The 20551-nt window shown below is 43.7% G+C and overlaps 1 protein-coding gene across 3 annotated transcripts in view; it reads right to left on the reverse strand.

Moving 5' to 3' along the window:
* Positions 1-18568, reverse strand: part of LOC145352915 (protein maelstrom homolog) — a 51502-nt gene extending 32934 nt beyond the window's left edge. For 2 of the 3 annotated variants that reach the window (XM_080203214.1, XM_080203213.1), the window contains exons 1-4: positions 18437-18568; positions 10909-11007; positions 5146-5209; positions 1779-1934 (exon numbers count right to left, since the gene is read on the reverse strand). In XM_080203214.1, the coding sequence (XP_080059340.1) occupies positions 1779-1934; positions 5146-5209; positions 10909-11007; positions 18437-18568 (451 nt within the window). Of the gene's footprint in view, positions 1-1778; positions 1935-5145; positions 5210-10908; positions 11008-17286; positions 17308-18436 lie in introns of those variants that run through there. The other variant, XM_080203215.1, reaches the window with a different exon arrangement.
* Between the last annotated feature and the right edge of the window lie 1983 nt (positions 18569-20551).

Consider the following 20551-nt stretch of genomic DNA (forward strand, 5'->3'; position numbering starts at 1 on the left):
CCTGCTTTTCTAAAAGGCACTATTACCCGACAATAAAATAAATTTAACAAAATCTAGTGCAGTAGAAACACATCACATATGATGGAGGTCATAACTATCAAAAATAAGCCTCTTCAACAGTCCTATGCTCAAATGAAAAGCAATCTGCTGAAGAATGGCAAGCAGCCACATGACTTAGTTTTAAATGCACCTTCACTGGTTGCCATGGTTGTGCAATAAATTCAGTTACATTGAAATTTTCTTCCAAATTTCTATCAGGGAAGATGCCTGCTATGTCTTGTATGTAATAAAAGCAAACATACTTTTTACAGTATTCAGAGAAAAGCATCCTAATATAATACCAAGTCAGAAAGAGATGTATTCTTTGTCAATTGTCCACCAGTGTAAAGCTCAGCTTGAAGTTGTCCACTGCATTTTCCATTCTGCACTGCACTCCAAATAGTACAGCATTAGTACGTCTATATTGAGTTTGGTAACTACGCAATACAATTCTCACAAAATAGAGGTTTCTTTCAAACAAAGAAGCCCATGCAAGTCATTATAAAGTGGCTTTTGTGGACTTTTCTGGGAACTTAATTACAAAATTCAGTACGTGTCGCTTTCTAGTGATCTGCAAGGTGTTTGGAGACTGCACGAATATTAGTATCAACAGAAAATGCTGGAAACAGTCAGCAGGTTTGTCAGCATATGTACAGAAAGAAACAGAGTTAAGGGCTGTAATTCTCCAGCTGTTTAGCTGCCCAGATCTTTTGGTCCCACCGACCGCACACACCCACCACGAGTTTCCCCGTAGCGTGGGGTGCAGTCAATAGGAAATCCCATTGATGGCAGCGTGACCAGGAGATCCCCGCCACCAAACGGTGCACTGTCATAAGAAAACATGCCACGTGAGAGGCCCAAGAATTCCACCCGTTGTTTCTGTGCCCCTTCATCAGTTTTACTGAAAGGTTGCAGACCTGAAACATCATCTCTTGTCAATCTCTCCAAAGATACTGCCAAATCTGATTATTTCAGCATTTTCTATTCTTATTTCAGATTTCCAGCTTTCACAATGTTATGCTTTTGAACATTAGTATTATTGGTCACAGAACTGCTACAAACCAGTTCCCAATGAAACACGAGACTACTGCCCCCACTCCTCATCCTCCATAGGCCTACAGCCTGCTGCCCTACACCTAATCCTGACCCACAAGACTCAGTTAGTGGGCATCTTACTTTCTTGTCTCATTTTTCCTATTCCATCTTTTCAAGAGTGTAGGATCTCATCCTATACGTTCAAAGACATGGGACAATTGTGGACATGTGCCCTGCATCGTGCTGAAGACCAAATCGAAGTCCGGCCTTTCCCTGTAAGTAATATTAAGTTTAATACTTGTGGAGTTCACTCACACTTAAGGTGACACCATTCACTGAGACCGAGTTGTTTAGCAGTAACATACCCTCATATTTATAAGCAATTCTATTGGAAATTCACTTGTTACTTCTGATTTATAAATTAAACCTTATGCAATGTTATACTGCCCAGCAGAATGCAACATTTCCTTGCTCTCTTCCATCACCAAAATCTATCTACAGTAGTGCCTGGCAGAGTGAGTTTGAATATAAATTGGAAATAAAAGAGATATACAAATCCCAATTTGCTCCACTATCCAATAATGCTACAATCATTTTAGTAATGTGGAAGTTATTATAAATTGCTTCCATTCCAAACTGTTGCAGAGAACAAACCTACATCTTCAATATTCCATTAATACAGGACCAAGTGGATAATTACACACCTGGATCTATGAAGCAATGAAATTCGTCAATGATGCCATTCTTCAATGAATACTTAACACAAGCCATTTCACAAGGAAGGAAACGTTGTTCACAGCTTGGGGGAAGATCTGCCAGGCTCAAAAAACTGATAAAATGGAAAACTTCATCACAAACACCTTTAAGAGAAGGAAAGATATTTGTGACTGTCACCATTATATGTATTGCAATTTATACAAGGTAGCTATCAAGCTAAATTGAATTATTTCACAACAATATATTGTTTAAAAAGCCAAGAAACAAAAAGAGTATACTTCAGTCACAATTATAAACAAACTTCAACAGTAACTGATTCGAATGCACAGGTGAACAAGGCCAATTCAAAGCCAATGTGTCATGAGTTTTAGCTTAAGGTCCACCCAATGTATTTATGTATTTTTGAGTGAGAGGCAATCCGGTTTAAACTCACACCACAGTTATAACCGGCACTGAACCATCTTGAAAACAGCTCACATTCCCAGGATCATTAGAAAGATGAGCAGCCATTAGTAAACTTCCCACTACTACTTTTCAATTAATGCTCAGCCATTTCTAATTATTACGTGGCATCTGTAATATAAATTGTACCAAGTTTGATCGCTTGGAAAGAACTGGTAAAGACCATTTATGCATGCTTTTTGGTTAAATATGCTAACTTTTAATACAACCCATTTTTATGCACCACCCCTACCATCTACAGATTCAGAGCTCATACTCCTAACTCTTTCTTCATAGTTCTTTCCTTTTCCATTATAAGGCAGAAATTTTCTAACCACTTTACAACACTCCTCCCAGGGTTTGCTTATGTTGCAGCAACCGTATGCAGCACTTCAAGCTGCAATCTGAAGCGAGAATTCTGTGGCTTCCGTATTATTTTTAGGTAGTTAAACTCAACTGATTTTCCAGAATAAATCAGCTTCATGTTCATTTTGTTTATTGTTGCTTCATATTGATCACTGGAAGTAATGCATCAGCTGCGTCCACAAGTTCTCACTCAACTTTCCATCAGTAAATTCTAGTCCCCCATGCAGCATCTTCCATATTCCTCCTTTTACAATTAGTCTCTTTTCTTCCCTTTGATCATTTATTAACCCACAACCATCTCTACAGTTTGCGGTCTTTGCTATCTGAGAATTCTGCATCTGATTTGACCAATCAGCCTGGATATTGCAAATCCTGTAATGCCATTAAATCCCACAACAGGTTCAAAACAGGATTTGCATTGGCAAGATTTCAGTTTATAATCTTCTTCATCCTCCCTCTGATGACATGATCAGGTTCATGCAAAGGAAGGGCATGAGCCTGATCAGCACATCTTACACTAAATTTGAATGTAATTATAGGGCTTAACTCTAACTGCCATCCTCACCACATCATCCCGTGTGAATCACTTCTGGTTTTCAATAACTAAAACCCGTTATGTCCACATCAGGACACACAGTATAGTCCCTGGGTAGTGAGGGACATGACACCATGGCACTGTTGTCCGGAAAGTCTGGAGTGAAAACTTGGCTGTACATCTGGAAACACAGTAAGAAGTCTCACAATAAGAAGTCTCACAACACCAGGTTAAAGTCCAACAGGTCAGTTTTCAGTCTGAACCTGATGCTCACCCAGATATTGGTAAAATTCTGCCCATAGTCTCTGTCTTTAGGAGGGATGGCTCAGTTGCCCTTTTTGAACATACATACCAACATATAAATTAGGTGCAGTAGGAGGCCATTTGGCCCCTCAAGCCTGTTCAAACATTGAATATCATGGCTGATCTGATTGTGACCTCAACTCTATATTCCATGCATCCCCAATTACGTCCCTTGTTAGTCCAAATTTTATCTACCTCTGCCTTAAAAATATTCATTGACCGGACTGTACTGCTGTCTAGGGAAGAGAGTTCCAAAGATTCATAACCCTCAGAGAACAACTTTCTTTCTCGCTAAGCCTTAAATGGGAGATGTCTTGTTTTTAAACTGTGTTCTCTGGTTCTGCTGAATAATGGAACTGCAATTGTCTATTTAATTTGTGGAAATCGATCTTCAAAATCTCTTCCTTTGTATCTTTGAACGCAACTACAGTACCCCAGCTGCTGCTCCTGTTGAGATCAGCTGGTTACTGACATTCATGCCAGAGTGGGGACAGACAATAAATATCTTTAACAACAGAGATTAACCATTTCTTCAAATTGTCAAATCCCTCATCATCAATATCTTTGTAGACACCCCTGACCAGAAACACACATGTCCAGCCATATAAATACTGTGGCTACAAGAAGTAGTTACGGGCTGGGAATTCTATGGTGAGTTACCCATCTCCTGACTCCCCGAAGCCTGTCTATTTTCTATAAGGCGCAACATATGAATGTGTTGGAATACACTTCACTTGCTTGGATGAGGGTAGCTCCAGCAACTCTCCGAGTTTCTTGCTCAATGCCACTGAGGACAAAGCAACCTGCTTGATCGACCCTCCACCATGGGTACACTGTGGGTGTACTTACATCACGTGGACTGTAATAGTTCAAGAAAGCAATTAACCATCACTCTTCATGCATAATTAGGATGGACAATAAATGCTAGCCTTGCCAGTGATGCTGACATCCAGGAACAAATAACAGAAAACATAATGGCTCCAGTTTGTACCATCTAAACGAAGCACTTCAGCAAGTAAGGTTTACCGTAGAATCACAGAATCCCTACCTACAGTGCAGAAGGAAGCCATTCAGCCCATCAAGTCTGCATTGACAACAATCCCACACAGGCTTTATCTCTGTAACCCCGCATATTTACCCAGGTAGTCCCGCTAACCCACAACCCCAGGACACTAAGGAGCAATTAAGCATGGCCAATGCACCTAACCAGCACATCTTTCGACTGTGGGCAGAAAACAAAGCATCCAGAGGAAACCCATACACAGATACAAGGAGAGTGTGCAGACTCCACACAGACAGTGACCCAAGCCGGGAATCGAACCAGAGTCCCTGGCACTGTGAGACAGCAGTGCTAACCACTGTGCCACTATTTCTTTGATAGTAATGTCCAAACTCATGTCTTCTACCATGTAGGACAAAGGTGGACGGTGCAGGGGGAATCTTTTAAAAACCCTCCAAAATCAAACACCATCCTACTTGGAAATACATTGTGCAGGAAAGGTACTGCACTTCAAGATGCAATTCACCATCACCTTCTCATAAGTAATTCAGGAAGAGTAATAAATGTTGGCCGCATTAGCAAAGCCCATGAGTGAATAAAGAAATAGAATCACATACCAAAAGACATGTGTTTATGATTACTTTAGTGGTAAAATAAACACCTTTACTTTTAAACAAGAAGATCAGATTGCACAACTCTTTTGATCTACCTTCATCACTGGACCAGGACATAGGCGGATTCATTCCCTTTGCTGTTACAGAGAATATGGGGTTCTGTAAGTTTAAGAGAAAGCAACAAAAAATTATGGTGAGAGCTAGCACAAAACTTCATGATACCCATTCATAATGTTAATTAGATGCAGTAATATGTAACAAAATTCACTTAATCTAATAAAGCATCCCAGTGTTCAACACTGAAGCAAAATAAATGCTTACAATAGGAGTAAAATTAGTGGAAGTAACCAACGGCTTGGTTGAAGAGCTTGATCTTTGGGAAGCTTTTCAAAGCAGAGGTGAGATCAAGTATTGGGGTGTAGAGGGGCATACCAGAGAGGGTAGGACCACAACAGCTGAAAACCTTGCTATTAAAGGTGAAGCAGACAGTTGGAAAATACCCACCATTACTGTGGGTATTACTTTAAGAAATGAATTTGTGTTATGTTTCTTTTGCAGGACTTATTTTAGCAGTCAGTTTTATTAACCAGCAGTCCTGTTGATACTACAGAAGCACAATGGCTCCTGATTGCTGGAATGTTCGTTTTAATCTAAGCTAACAAATTTTTGTTATTTTAGTATTTTCCTTTGGGGTCTTCCAGAGTAGGACTTGATTAGATTGACTGCCAAGAAAACTCACGTGACAGGGCAGAGGTAGGCTAGAAAACAACAAGAAAACAAGTTGGCAGTTGACCGACTTTGGGCAAAGCACTAATCCTCCCACTCTTATATGGAGTTTTGCTACTTGAAGATAGGTATTGTCTCTGCAGGCTGCTGTATGGGAGTCAGAAGACACAGGTCTTTCTGTATCTCTGTCCAGAGGTGTTAAAAAGTTGAAAGCCTATCCACTCATGTAAACCTGTGTGTTTTTTGCCAACTGATTCTGAACTGTGGATTTACATCTATAAGGATGTTACTTAGATTGGGACTATGGATAGCTAGCTGTTAAAAATAATACCTTGTCTTATTTAAAATTTTTCAACTGATAAAAATTATGCCAATTCTTTTTATTATATTTTAACTGTGTTGTTAAATAAAGTTTGTTTTAATAAAAGCTTCCTAGTGAGTCAATTGAATCAAACTGGAGCGAAACACCTTATGCACACACTAGGGAGTTGGGGTCCAAACTGAAGAGCAGGACCTCCAGGGTGGCATTCTCTGGGCTGCTGCCTAGTACCAGCAGGGCTAGGAACAACGAGATCATGCAGCTGAATGCATGGTTGAGGGATTGGTGCAAGGTAGAGGGCTTTACTTTTGTAGACCACTGGGAAGTATTTGTGAGAGAAGGGCAACTGTATAGGAGGGATGGGGAAAATTTGAATGGGAGAGGGACAAATGTCTTAGCAGGGAGGTTAGCTGAAGTGTTTAGGCAGGGTTTAAACTAATAGGGGGGGGGGGTGGGGATGTGACTGATAGCTCATTAGACACTGGCATCGGGAGTGAGTTGGGTGATAGGGTAGATTTGGGTGAAAGGAAAATTATCAGGGAGAAGGAGGTTCTGAGCGGCCCTGGTGTGTTGGACTGCGTCTGTTTTAGTGCGAGGAGTGTGACGGGTAAGACAGATGAGCTTAGGGCCTTGATGTTTGTGAGGAAGTTAGATGTGGTGGCAGTAACAGAGACGTGGTTATGTGAAGGTCAGGACTGGCAGCTGAATGTTCCTGGGTATAAGTGTTTTAGATGTGACAGAGGAGGGTTGAAGAGAGGTGGTGGGGTAGCATTGTTAGTAAAGGAGCACATCACAGCAGTGCAGAGGGAGGACAATATGGAGGAGTTAGGGATTGAGTCGAGGAATAAAAAGGGAGAGATTACAATGCTAGGGGTATACTATAGGCCACCCAACAGCCCGAGGTCAGTGGAGGAAGGTATTTGCAGAGGCATTTTAGATAGGTGCAGAAAGAATATGGTGGTTGTAGTGGGTGACTTTAATCTTCCTGGAGTGGAGTGGAAGGTGCCTAGAGCTGGGGGTATGGATGGAGAGGAGTTTGTAAAATGTGTGTTGGAAGGGTCCCTGGAGCAGTACGTAACTAGCCCGACTGGGGGGGGGGGGGGTTGGGAAATGAGCCGGGGCAGGTGGTTGAGGTAGGCGAACATGTGGCTAACAGTGACCACAAGTCCGACTACTTTAGGATAAAAATGGAAAGGGATGAGTGCCGTCCGAAGGAGAGGGTGCTGACCTGGGGGAAGGCGAGCTATAGCCGGATTAGGAGGGAGCTGAAGGACACTGATTGGGAGGGGTTGTTAGCTGGCAAGTCCACGGTTGGTAAGTGGGAGGCTTTCAAGGGCAAACTGATAATGTTGCAGGAAAGGCATGTGCCGGCAAAAAGGAAGGATGGGAAATGCAGGATTAGAGAGCCGTGGATTACAGGGGATATTGAAGACTTGGTTAGGAAGAAGGGGGAGGCATATGTTAGGTCGAAACAACTGGGAACGGAGAGTGCGCTGGACGAATATAGAGACAGTAGGAGGGAGCTAAAAAGGGGAGTTAGAAGGGCGAAAAGAGGGCATGAAATGGCTTTGGCTGATAGAATTAAGGAAAATCCAAAAGCATTTTACTCTTATATTAGGAACAAACAGTGGTTAGGGGGAAAACTGGTCCTCTTAGGGACAAAGGAGGGGAGCCATGTATGGAGTCTGAGGGAATGGGGGAGATCCTGAATGAATACTTTGCGTCGGTATTCATGAAGGAGAGGGATTTGGTGTCTTGTAACGTCTTGGAGGGAGCTGTAGATCAGTGGAAGGAAATATCCATTATGAGGGAGGAAGTGCTAAGGTTTTTAGGTAGCATAAAAACGGATAAAGCTCCGGGGCCTGATGGTATTTATCCCAGGCTGCTTAGGGAGGTGAAAGATGAAATTGCTGGGCCTCTGACGCAAATCTTTGTCTCTTCTTTGGACACAGGTGGGGTCCCAGAAGACTGGAGGGTAGCTAATGTGGTACCGCTGTTTAAAAAGGGTAGTAGGGATAACCCTGGTAATTATAGACCAGTGAGTTTAACATCGGTGGTAGGAAAATTATTGGAAAAAATTCTTAGGGATAGGATGTAGGAGCATTTGGAGCGTTGCAATCTGATTAGGGATACGCAACATGGCTTTGTTCGGGGGAGGTCTTGCCTTACGAATCTGGTAGAATTCTTCGAGGAGGTGACAAAAACGGTTGACGATGGGCGAGCCGTTGATGTCATCTATATGGATTTCAGTAAGGCGTTTGACAAAATCCCTCACGGTACGCTAGTAGAAAAGGTTAAGGCACGTGGGATACAAGGACAGGTAGCTAGGTGGATCGAAAACTGGCTGGGCAATAGGAGACAGAGAGTAGTAGTCGAAGGGTCCTTTTCTGGCTGGAGGTCAGTCACCAGTGGTGTGCCGCAGGGCTCAGTACTGGGACCTCTCCTCTTTGTAGTATATATAAACGACTTGGAAGAGGGCGTACGTGGTGTGATCAGCAAGTTTGCGGATGACACCAAGATGGCAGGATTGGCAGATACTGAGGAGGACTGTCAGGTGACACAGCAGGATATAGATAGGTTGGTATATTGGGCAGATAGATGGCAGATGGAATTTAATCCTGACAAATGCAAGGTGATGCATTTTGGAAGGAATAATGCAGGGAGGAGTTACGTGATAAAAGGTAGACCGATTAAGAGTATAGAAATACTGAGGGACCTGGGAGTGCAGGTGCACGTCTCTGAAGGTGTCAACATAAGTAGAGAAGGTTGTGAAGAAAGCTTATGGAATGCTAGCCTTTATAGGAAGGGGTATAGAGTATAAGAGCTGCCATCTAATGCTTCAGTTGTACAGAACGTTGGTTAGACTGCATTTGGAGTACTGCGTCCAGTTCTGGTCACCTTACTACCGGAAGGACGTGGAGAACCTGGAGAGGGTGCAGAGGAAGTTTACCAGGATGTTGCCTGGCATGGAAGGACTGAGTTACGAGAAAAGGTTGGAGAAACTGGGGCTCTTCTCCTTAGGAAGACGGAGATTAAGAGGGCATATGATAGAGGTGTATAAAATACTGAAGGGAATAGATAGAGTCAACAGTGGTAGGCTTTTCCCTAGATTGGGGACAATTACGAGAGGTCACGATCTAAGGGTGAGGGGGGAGAAGTATAATTTGGATACAAGAGGAAGGTTTTTCACGCAGAAGGTCGTGGGGGTATGGAACTCGCTACCAAGTAGGGTGGTGGAGGCAGGCACGTTGGACTTGTTTAAGGTTTACTTAGACACATGAGCGAAACAAGGATGGAGGGTTATAGTGGAGGTTATTAAATAGGGTCAAAGCCTCGGGACGACACCGGAAATGTAGTATTACATGTTAACGTTTTGTCTTTTTATTCCACAGGTGTCAGTCCACCTTGTTGTCAAACGAGGGGCATGCACACGGTGGGTCGTGCGTGGGCTGCTCTTGGAGGTTCTGGAAGAGGCCTAGTACTTCGTGTCGTCGTGTATGCTTAATCCTGGACCAGCAGACGGGCACCACAACAGCTCAGTGACTATCACTGCTAGCTGTGCAGATACATGGATTTGGGCCTGTGTCTCTGGGAGTTTGCGCATTCTCCCTGTGGTTGCGTGGGTTTCTTCCAGGCGCTCCGGTTTCCTCCCACACCCCAAAGACGTGCTCTTAGGCTGATTGGTGTACCAAATTGACACTATTCTCCCCTGAATCTGGCTACATTAGGAGTTCCACTCACAAACACACAGGGCAGGGTAGGTGTAGGAAGATGCGACGGCGCAGGCTCCTTGGGCCGAAGGGCCTGTTTCCCATGCTGGGTTGTTCTTTGTTCTTTGTAATGCTAAAATCAAAAAATGCTGGAACTAGGTTAGCTTCATAATATACTTTGGAGTTTCTGATCTGGTCCCAAACATCTGTCATTCATGAAATGCAGTATTCTGCACTGCTAAGTAGTCTTTTACTCCTACATCTATGGATTCCAAATGAAGGAAACTTTCGGCTTTTCACGGTCCACTGCACCAACAACCAATCTGTTGTTTTTTTTTAAAGCTGGCAGAAAAAAATCCTTTTTGAATACTTTCATTCCGATTGGAAAACTTCTAGTCTTTTGAGCATTAATGCCATTCCATTTGAAAACACAGAAGCAAAGCTACAATCAATCTGCAGGGTTCACATTGTGCATTTCTATTTCAGGAGATACAAATATCAGTCAAGACAAATGGCTAGTTATATCAGACATTGCAATTATCTGTAGCGCTTCTGAAAATGCAGCAAATGGCACTCGTCCCACTCACTTCAGAGAAAGTCGAGTCCTGTACTTGTATACTTCAAATGGAGGTGCATTGCTTATGCTCACCAGCCTCCAACCATTTTTTCCTCATTTGAAGTGAGGTGTAAGAATCATCACATCTCTCTAATATTAGAAATTCATACAAGTAAAATAGGTCACCTTGTACAGACATTAAACTTGTGAACTTTAAAGTCAACTTCACTGAGCTGTAGCCATATTGTATCAAATTATTCATGGTGAAAATCCACCTCTTGCTATGGTCTGACTTCCAGTCACTTCCACAAATGATATTAGCAACGAAGAGAAAATGATTTTCTTATATTTAGTTCCAAGACACTGACTTCTGCAAGTCTACATTTACTCAATAAATGAAAAAAATTAAAAAATCTACTTCAATGTGATGGAAGTAGAGTAAAAAGCCCTGACATTTTGCAATTAATGTGAGAAGTATAGGTCACCTTCAATCAGATTTCATTTTAAAACAAGTCCATCTCCTGGGCGGGTACAGAAACATGCTGACCTTATTTTTTGTAGGTTCGTTCAATGACTTGTTGCTTCTCTCAGCTTTCCATTGATGGGCCATCTGCGCAAATTTCTCTTTTTCCGTTGCTGTCAGTGCCTTCAACAGAAAGTAAATACAATTATCATTGTACAGAGATTGCACATCTCCACGTTATCTCCTAGTTTAAATACACCATGTAAAAGAAAACAGTTGTCATGTTGACAGTATTGGATTTTTTAAGACATCTTACATCGCAAGATTGAAAGTGAAGTCTCAATCAGTCCTAAGTAACCAAAATATTGCCATTTCCAACCTGACGCACGCAACCAGTGGATGGGGAAACAATTTTTTTTCTCAAAGTTGAGGGTTGAACTACATGGGCCTAAAATGCTACAACTGGGTACATTTATAAACAAAAATGTTGTTGAATTTTATTTTATGATTAGTTGATCTCTTTTGGTTCTGCAAATAAACAGCCCAAATAGATATAATTTTGTCATGTCACCTGGCAGGAATAAATCGGGAGGGACAATGGAACTAACGTGCAAGAGCAGAAGGAAGCCTTGCCCTATAATTAGTGGAGCATAGAATGCTTTGTCACAGGGAGATGGTTGAGAAAGGAGTATCAATTCATGCATTTTTTTAAGGAAAGATATTTGAAGTAGAAGTAATGGGAAAAAGTGTAAGGCAAGGGACAAGTTCTGAATTGCTCTAATAGGGCCACAGCAACCAGACCTTCCCTTCTGAATTATAAGGTTTGTTTTGATTTGTTCATTCCACTGGCCAGTTTCACAGCATCTACATCTTATGCAAATCAATTGATTATTTTAGTGGCAGCTCAAAAGCAACAAGGGCATCCTTACCGCCTGACTTTAAATTATAAAAGGCAAGCTGTCTGTGGACAGCCAGCAACATAACAAGTGTCAACTCAAGAATTACCAACTCCTGTTTTGGACCTGCCTGTCAGGTTCACATAGCGATTCTTTAGGTTTCTAGGTCTGCTGGTAGCTTCTCAGTATGTTCATAACACTTTCAGTATATCTTCTCACGAAAGGCTCCTTCAAGATTGGAAAGAGAGACAGAACAAGTTCAGATAAGGCAGAGCAGTGAGGAAGCAGCAGCAAAGGGGGAGGGGGGAAAACATGGCAGGAATCAACAGAACAACACACTGCCATTAAAACAGAAACAGAACCAAAAGATTGGCTTAGAGACAGAAAAAAAATATATCCAGGAAGTATAAGAAAGAAGGGAACAATCTTCAGCGTATCATGACTTTTTTTGTTCAAAATTAGTTGCACCCGCCCCCCCCCTCCCCCTCCCCCTCCATATGCTGTTCTTGACCAATCCACCAGTGACTTTACACTCTCATGAACAAATCAGGGTTCAGATTTCATGGTCAGTTTGAAGTAAGTGCTAGTCGTTGACCTTAAAAGAAAGCAACCAAAAATTTCTAATGATCTGTGGCATGGATTTCCTGTTTGCCAACTTCTGTCTGAATCTGGCACCAAATCTAGGGGATCACTAACCACCGAAGTGATACCATCAAACAGGGTACATAGAACATAGAACATTACAGCGCAGAACAGGCCCTTCGGCCCACTATGTTGCGCCGACCAATTAAAAAGCAACGACCCTCTAATCTAAACCAATCCCTTTCCGTCCATAAACCTATCCACGGATCCCTTAAACACCCCCAAACTAGGCGCATTTACAACTACAGCAGGCAGGGCATTCCAATCCCTCACCACCCTCTGGCTAAAGAACCTACCTCTGACATCCGTCCTATAACTACCACTCCTTAATTTAAAGCTATGCCCCCTCGTGCTAGCTTTCTCCATCCGAGGAAAAGACTATCACTGTCCACCCTATCTAAACCTCTAATCACCTTATATGTTTCAATAAGGTCCCCTCTTAGCCGCCTTCTTTCTAACGAAAACAACCTCAAATCCCTCAGTCTCTCCTCATAGGACCTCCCCTCCAGACCAGGCAACATCCTGGTAAACCTCCTCTGCACCCTCTCCAAAGCCTCCACATCCTTCCTATAATGTGGGGACCAGAACTGCACACAATACTCCAAGTGCGGCCGCACCAGGGTTTTGTACAGTTGCAACATGACGCTGCGGCTCCTAAATTCAATCCCCCTACCAATAAACGCCAAGACATCGTTATGCCTTCCTAACAACCTTATCTACTTGATTCCCAACTTTCAGGGATCTATGTACACATACACCTAGATCCCTCTGTTCATCAACACTATTCAGAGTCCTACCATTAGCCCTATACTCTACACATCTGTTATTCCTGCCAAAGTGAATTACCTCACACTTTTCCGCATTAAACTCCATCTGCCACCTCTCGGCCCAGCTCTGCAACTTGTCCAAGTCTCTCTGTAAACTATGACACCCTTCCTCACTATCTACCACACCTCCGACTTTGGTGACGTCAGCAAATTTACTAATCCACCCAACTATACTCTCATCCAGATCATTTATAAAAATTACAAACAGCAGTGGCCCCAAAACAGATCCCTGAGGCACACCACTTGTAACTGAACTCCATGACGAATACTTACCATTAACCACCACCCTCTGTTTCCTATCTGCTAGCCAATTCCTGATCCAATTACCTAAATCACCCTCAATCCCATACATCTGCATTTTCTGCAGAAGCCTTCCATGGTGAACCTTATCAAACGCCTTACTAAAGTCTATATATACCATGTCAACCGCCTTACCCCCATCCACCTCTTTGGTCACTTTCTCAAAAAACTCAATAAGGTTAGGAAGGCACGACCTACCCTCCACAAAACCATGCTGACTATCTCCAATCAATTCATTACTCTCTAAATAACTATAAATCCTATCCCTAATAATTTTTTCTAAAACCTTGCCCACAACAGAAGTACGACTCACCGGTCTATAATTCCCAGGGAAGTCTCTGTTCCCCTTCTTAAACAATGGGACAACATTCGCTATCCTCCAATCTTCTGGCACTATACCTGTGACCAATGACAACCTGAAGATCAGAGCCAGAGGCTCTGCAATCGCCTCTCTTGCCTCCCAGAGAATCCTAGGGTAAATCCCGTCCGGCCCAGGGGACTTATCTATTTTCAAACCCTCAAGAATATCCAGCACATCCTCCTTATCAACTGCAATACTGTCCAGTTTACAACCCTGTAACCCAGTGTTCTCCACAGCTACATTTATGTCCCCCTGCGTGAATACCGAAGAGAAATATTGGTTCAATGCCTCTCCAATCTCTTCCGGTTCCACACATAACTTCCCACTGCTGTCTCTAACTGGCCCTAATCATGCCCTAACCAATCTTCTGTTCTTAACATATCTATAGAACGCCTTAGGATTCTCCTTAATCCTATCAGCCAAAGTCTTCTCATGTCCTCTTTTAGCCCTTCTTAACTCACTCTTTAACTCCCTCCTAGCCAATCTAAAGCTTTCCAGTGCACTACCTGAGCCCTCAAGTCTCATCCTGACATAAGCCTCCTTTTTCCTTTTAACCAGCAAATCAACTTTTTTAGTGCACCACGGTTCCCTAGCTCAACCATTTCCTCCTTGCCTGACAGGGACATACATATCAAGGACTCGCAGTAGCTGCTCCTTGAAAAAACTCCACATTTCGGACGTTCCCAGATCCTGTAGTCTCCTAGTCCAACCTATGCTTCCTAATTCTCTCCTAATAGCCTCATAATTACCCTTCCCCCAGCTAAAACTACTGACCCGAGGGTAGGCATTCTCTCAGCCGGCAAAAAAGTAAAACGCGCTGAAAAGTTTTGACACGTGGAAAAAGAAATGATCGGGACAAGCACGTAGAATTAAGATAGATGCTGAATATCAAAGCTTTAATAAAGTGTAAATTGTGTTAATGGAGAAATTTGACATTCTATAACTAAGGTTTTCGGGGGCAGTGAGGCTGTTCAATTGTACTTATGAACTCATTAAGCCATTAAAGATCTAGCTAGTAACACTCATTCACCAAGATGCAACTTTTTCAAGGGCTCTTAGATTTGTTTTTGTTTTTATTCCAATTCAATCCAATCAAGTCCAATTTAGAGTCTCAACAAGTTGGGACATTCCTGATCCAAGCTGACAAGACAGGGCTCTCACCTCCTGTCTTGGGCTTGACTTACATGATCCAAGCTGATTGGAGCAGACATAACTCCTCCTCCAAGGCTTGATCTCATTTGCATCTTAGCCAAAAGGCCGAGATGCCACTTTTAAAAATTGCTTCAAATGAAGCTAAAATGTAACCTAATGATTTCAACCAAGCACAGCACGTTGATATTACATTTGATCTCAGAGGCTCTTAAAGCATGAATAACAGCATTAGAGGGCAACTTTTCAGCAGTTAAATGATTTCTATTTGACTGCAATTGGGTGGACACACACACACCTTTTAACAGTGCTATAGGAAAGCATAAGAATCACAAAGGCAATGTCACGTCCAGCTTTCTGCATTTAACTGCATATATGCAGACTTTAGTTGTTGCTGTCAGTTTCAGAGGAGCAATGATGGCAAATGCATTATTACCACAAAAGTCAGGCTGTGGCGTTATTAAAACAAAACTCAGTTTCCAGGACAGGAGTTGGCTTATTAGCAACACAAGACAACCACAGCAGCAAACAGAAACAAAGGATCATCAACTGCTTAATACTTCACATGAAGATGGAGGCTTACTGGGCGAGTTGCTGATAGACAGATACTGGGTACAAACACAAGGTAGCAAAAGAATTAACACTGAATTCCCCTAGTTCACTCCTTTTAAAATTAATTTGACATATCAATTTTGTGAGAAGGATAGAGAGAAGCACTTGGGAGATTTCAATGCTGCTTTTGCTCACAAATGCCAAAGGCAAAAATGAAATACATTCAAAATCCTGGGAAATGCACCAAAATATGCATATTTAAATTTTTCATTGGGTAAATGTCCTCAGATGTACAAAGAAAATAGATCTTGCAACTCTAGAATTCATTTTAAAATCCTAAATTTTCACTAACAAAATTGCAATTTACGTGTTTTTCTCCTATGATAGAACAGTAGGCACACTTGCAACCTAAATCATGAGGAGAGCATGTTCCACAACAATACCAGGTTTCATGTCACAAATGGAGTCACTGGGATTCATATTTGTCAGGAGAACCAAGCTGGAACAAAAGAATCTGAACAATGAAATTTTAAGAACTGAACATTAAAGTCATCTTACAGCCACTCAATGGCTACAACAGAGGCAATTCATTCCTTGTCTTGCAAAAACTCAGCTGATCCCACTGCCCGTGGCTGGCTGGCTGGGGGGAGAGAGAGAGAGAGAAGGGAGGGGTGTGTATGGGAGGCTGGGGGGGTGCGGCGGGGGAGGGGGGTGCGGCGGGGGAGGCTAAGGGGGGGGGGTGCGGCGGGGGAGGCTAAGGGGGGGTGGGGGGGTGCGGCGGGGGAGGCTAAGGGGGGGGGAAAGGAGGCTAAGGGGGGGGAAAGGAGGCTAAGGGGGGGGAAAGGAGGCTAAGGGGGGGGAAAGGAGGCTAAGGGGGGGGAAAGGAGGCTAAGGGGGGGGGAAAGGAGGCTAAGGGGGGGGGAAAGGAGGCTAAGGGGGGGGGAAAGGAGGCTAAGGGGGGGGGAAAGGAGGCTAAGGGGGGGGGAAAGGAGGCTAAGGGGGGGGAAAGGAGGCTAAGGGGGGGGGAAAGGAGGCTAAGGGGGGGGAAAGGAGGCTAAGGGGGGGGGAAAGGAGGCTAAGGGGGGGGGAAAGGAGGCTAAGGGGGGGGAAAGGAGGCTAAGGGGGGGGAAAGGAGGCTAAGGGGGGGGAAAGGAGGCTAAGGGGGGGGAAAGGAGGCTAAGGGGGGGGAAAGGAGGCTAAGGGGGGGGAAAGGAGGCTAAGGGGGGGGAAAGGAGGCTAAGGGGGGGGAAAGGAGGCTAAGGGGGGGGAAAGGAGGCTAAGGGGGGGGAAAGGAGGCTAAGGGGGGGGAAAGGAGGCTAAGGGGGGGGAAAGGAGGCTAAGGGGGGGGAAAGGAGGCTAAGGGGGGGGAAAGGAGGCTAAGGGGGGGAAAGGAGGCTAAGGGGGGGAAAGGAGGCTAAGGGGGGGAAAGGAGGCTAAGGGGGGGAAAGGAGGGTAAAGGGGGGGAAAGGAGGGTAAAGGGGGGGAAAGGAGGGTAAAGGGGGGGAAGGAGGGTAAAGGGGGGAAAGGAGGGTAAAGGGGGGAAAGGAGGGTAAAGGGGGGGATGGAGGGTAAAGGGGGGGGATGGAGGGTAAAGGGGGGGATGGAGGGTAAAGGGGGGGAATGGAGGGTAAAGGGGGGGAATGGAGGGTAAAGGGGGGGATGGAGGGTAAAGGGGGGGATGGAGGGTAAAGGGGGGGATGGATGACAGTGCAAATATACAAGGGCAAAAGCTCACCTAACAGCAGCAGTGACGGAGGTTCTGGCGCAATTGTAACTTAGCAGTTCAACAACTTTCACAGCCTCGATCACAGGTTCTGAACGGTGCTCTTTGACCACACAAGAAGTGCATGCATCAGGCATTCCGGGACATTCTGACACCATGTGTAGGGCATAATCAACTTAAGCCAACATTTGGGCTGGAAGTTACAGGCCATTGTCTTGTAAACCAGGGCTAGGTCATTAATATAGGTCAAGAAAAGCAGTTGACCTGATACTGACCATAAATTGACCCTACGGTCAGGCGGATTAGCAGGGCAAGTTGGTGGTGTTGCGAGAATAGGTTCTAGGTAGGAATGTGGTTAGTGCAGACTTGATGGGCCAAATCACCATCTTCTGTACTGCAGCAATTTAATGATTCTATGACTCCTGGAGAAAGCAACTGTGTACCTCCATCACCCTGGGAAACAACCATTCAATGGTACTCTCGGTTTCCTCCTGCACAGCTAACTTCATGACCGTGCTACAACGAACCCATTTATCCACTTCAGCCCTGTTGACAAGTCAACTATATGACATTCTCGTAAGTTGCCTTTTGGAAGTCCATATACACTGCATGAACTGCACTGTTCAGGGCCAACATTTCTGAAACAGGAATTTGAACACGGATCTTTGTGCATTACGTTCCTCTGGAATACACCAAGTTATTGAAACTACAAATGCTGGAAAACCTCAGCATCTGCATGGAGAGAACAGAGCCAATGTTTCAAGTTAGGATAACCCTTGAGATTTTCCAGCATTGTTTTTTTTCAGGTTCCAGCAATCGCAGTAATTTGTGTCTTTATCTTGTTAAAAGTGTGACTGGTTTCTCTGCTCAGCTTTGCTGGTTGGATGTGGACATGGACATAGATGTGGACGTGGATATATCATGGATGTAGGCATAATGACAGACATGGTCATGGATATGTCATGGATGTAGGCATGGTCATGGATATAGACATGGTAATGGGCATAGACACACTCATGGATGTAGACATGGTAATGGATGTGGTCATGGACGTAGATTGGATATGATCATGGACGGTCAGGGCCGCCTCGCTGACGCCCAGCCCGGAGGAAGGGAAGGTGCAGGCAGGCAGACAGCAGCCCGCTGAGCCGCCTCTCCTTACCGTCCAGGCCGAGCTGCAGAGCGGGGCGGCGTCCTTCAGCCCCTTCACCGGGATTCCCTGCTGCCGCAGCTCCGGGATCTTCTCCAACATGAAGAAGTAGAAGGGGTTCCTCAGCTGCTTCTTCTGCGGCATGGCGACTCGGAAGGGAGGCAAAGCAGAGGGTGGAATGGAACAGCTCGGCCCGGCCCGGCCCGCTCCAATCCGCCCTGATCCGGTCCAAACCGCTCCAATCCGGACCCAGGTCACGCGGGAGGAATTGGCGGGAACCCCGGAGCACGCGCCTGCTCCCAGGCTGCAAGCATTGCAGCTCCGCTCCAGCAACAGCTGCTGCTGCCTTGGTGGGTGCAACCTCTAACTCTTCTGTCCTACCTTTTCTTTTTTGGAGACAGACCCATTCATGCCTACATCTTCATCCTCCATGCACATTAACTTTTTGGTGTCTTAACAGGTCCCTTTACTGTGTAACTTCTCTTGCTTTTTATGTATTTGTCAAACATCTTTTTGAGTTTTTCCATTGTTTGACACCCAGGTTCAATGGTAGAATTCTAGCCTGCTACGTGGGAGGTCTAGGTTTAATTCCCGGCCAATGCAAGAGCAGAGTTTTAAATATTGTTTTTAAAAGGCGATAGAAAATAAGGGTAATGAGCAAGTGCAAAACCTATATTTTTAATATATTATGTTCCAAAGTTACCACACCCAAAAATGTTTTTTTTAACATCTAATTATATTCAGTTTGATGAATAATTCCACTTTGGAGTGTTTTTCCCACCATTGTGGTTCAATGTTTTACTTGGAGGAGATATGCTGCCCATCCCTGTTCATCGCATCCTTTGGAGAATATCTCATTGCCTGCAAAATGTTTTTTCCCTGCAGCAATATGGGTAGCATTTAAAGATTTCCAGGATTTCTGGAAATGCTGATTAAGATAGTTACAAAAATTGCAACAGATTTTATTTTGTACATTTTTGAAAGTTATTTGTCCAGAATTTTAACAATACAGTAGGCCAATTGGGCTATTGAATCACTTATACAATATAGAACAATGTAAATCTGTTGTTACCATCTGGAACAATGAAACTATAAATGTTGACAGGTTGGGGAAAGAATTGAAAATACTACATACAGTTCCAGCATAGCTGGAGCCACACTCTGAATCAATCCTTGTATATGCAGGTGACTTTAGTGACCTTTATCTTTGACAGGCTTAAAGGTCAGATTAGAGTGACTAATCTCTGGGGAAAGGGCCAGGGTAACGGAGAAGAGGACCTGGGTAAGATACTCTGTCAGAAAGTCAGTGCCGACTAAATGGTTTCCTTCAGCACTGTAGGGATTCTGTGACTAGCCAGCGCCTGAACTTGATGATAGCCAGATGGCTATATTACTTAAAAGGTATGCAGACTGTTTTATGGAGCAGCATGGTGACACAATGGTTAGCCCTCCTGGCCCTTACAGTGCCACGGACCTGGGTTTGATACCTGTCTTGGGTCACCGTTTTGTGAAGTTTGCACATTCTCCCCATATTTGCATGGACTTCCTGTTTCCTCCTACAGACTGAAAGATGCGTTGGTTAGGTACATTGGCTATGCTAAATTCTCCCTCAGTGTATCCGGATAGGCGCCGAAGTGTGACTAGGCTATTTTCACAGTAACGTTATTGCAGTATTAATGTAAGCCTACTTGGGACACTAATAAATAAACTAAATGTATCATCATTTCCTAAAACAATATCTAAACAAATGTATTCAGTGTTTTCTTGTCTCTATGATAGAACAATCAAAGTATATCTACAGTATTATAAATATATGCTTTGCACTTGCTCATCACCCTTATTTTCTAGTGCCTTTTTTAAAATCAATGTTTATCCATTTCAAAATTGTCCACTGATGCTAATATTTTAGATCAGAGAGAAGACAAATCAACATATTTAATGACAAAACCTAATTTACCTGTAATGTCATAGTTGCAAACCTTCCCCACCAGTCAGTGGGATGATGTTTTTTTTCCCATTCCCATCAATGGTAGTTTGCAGTTATATAGCACCTTTAGCAGAAGAAATCCGCTGTCCTTAATCAGTCAGGCATATATGTCATTCCATAATTGCAGTTGTTGAGTCTTA

This window comes from Carcharhinus amblyrhynchos, chromosome 15, assembly GCF_965287045.1.
Source record: "Carcharhinus amblyrhynchos chromosome 15, sCarAmb.v2.hapA, whole genome shotgun sequence".
NCBI classification, from domain to species: Eukaryota; Metazoa; Chordata; class Chondrichthyes; order Carcharhiniformes; family Carcharhinidae; genus Carcharhinus; species Carcharhinus amblyrhynchos.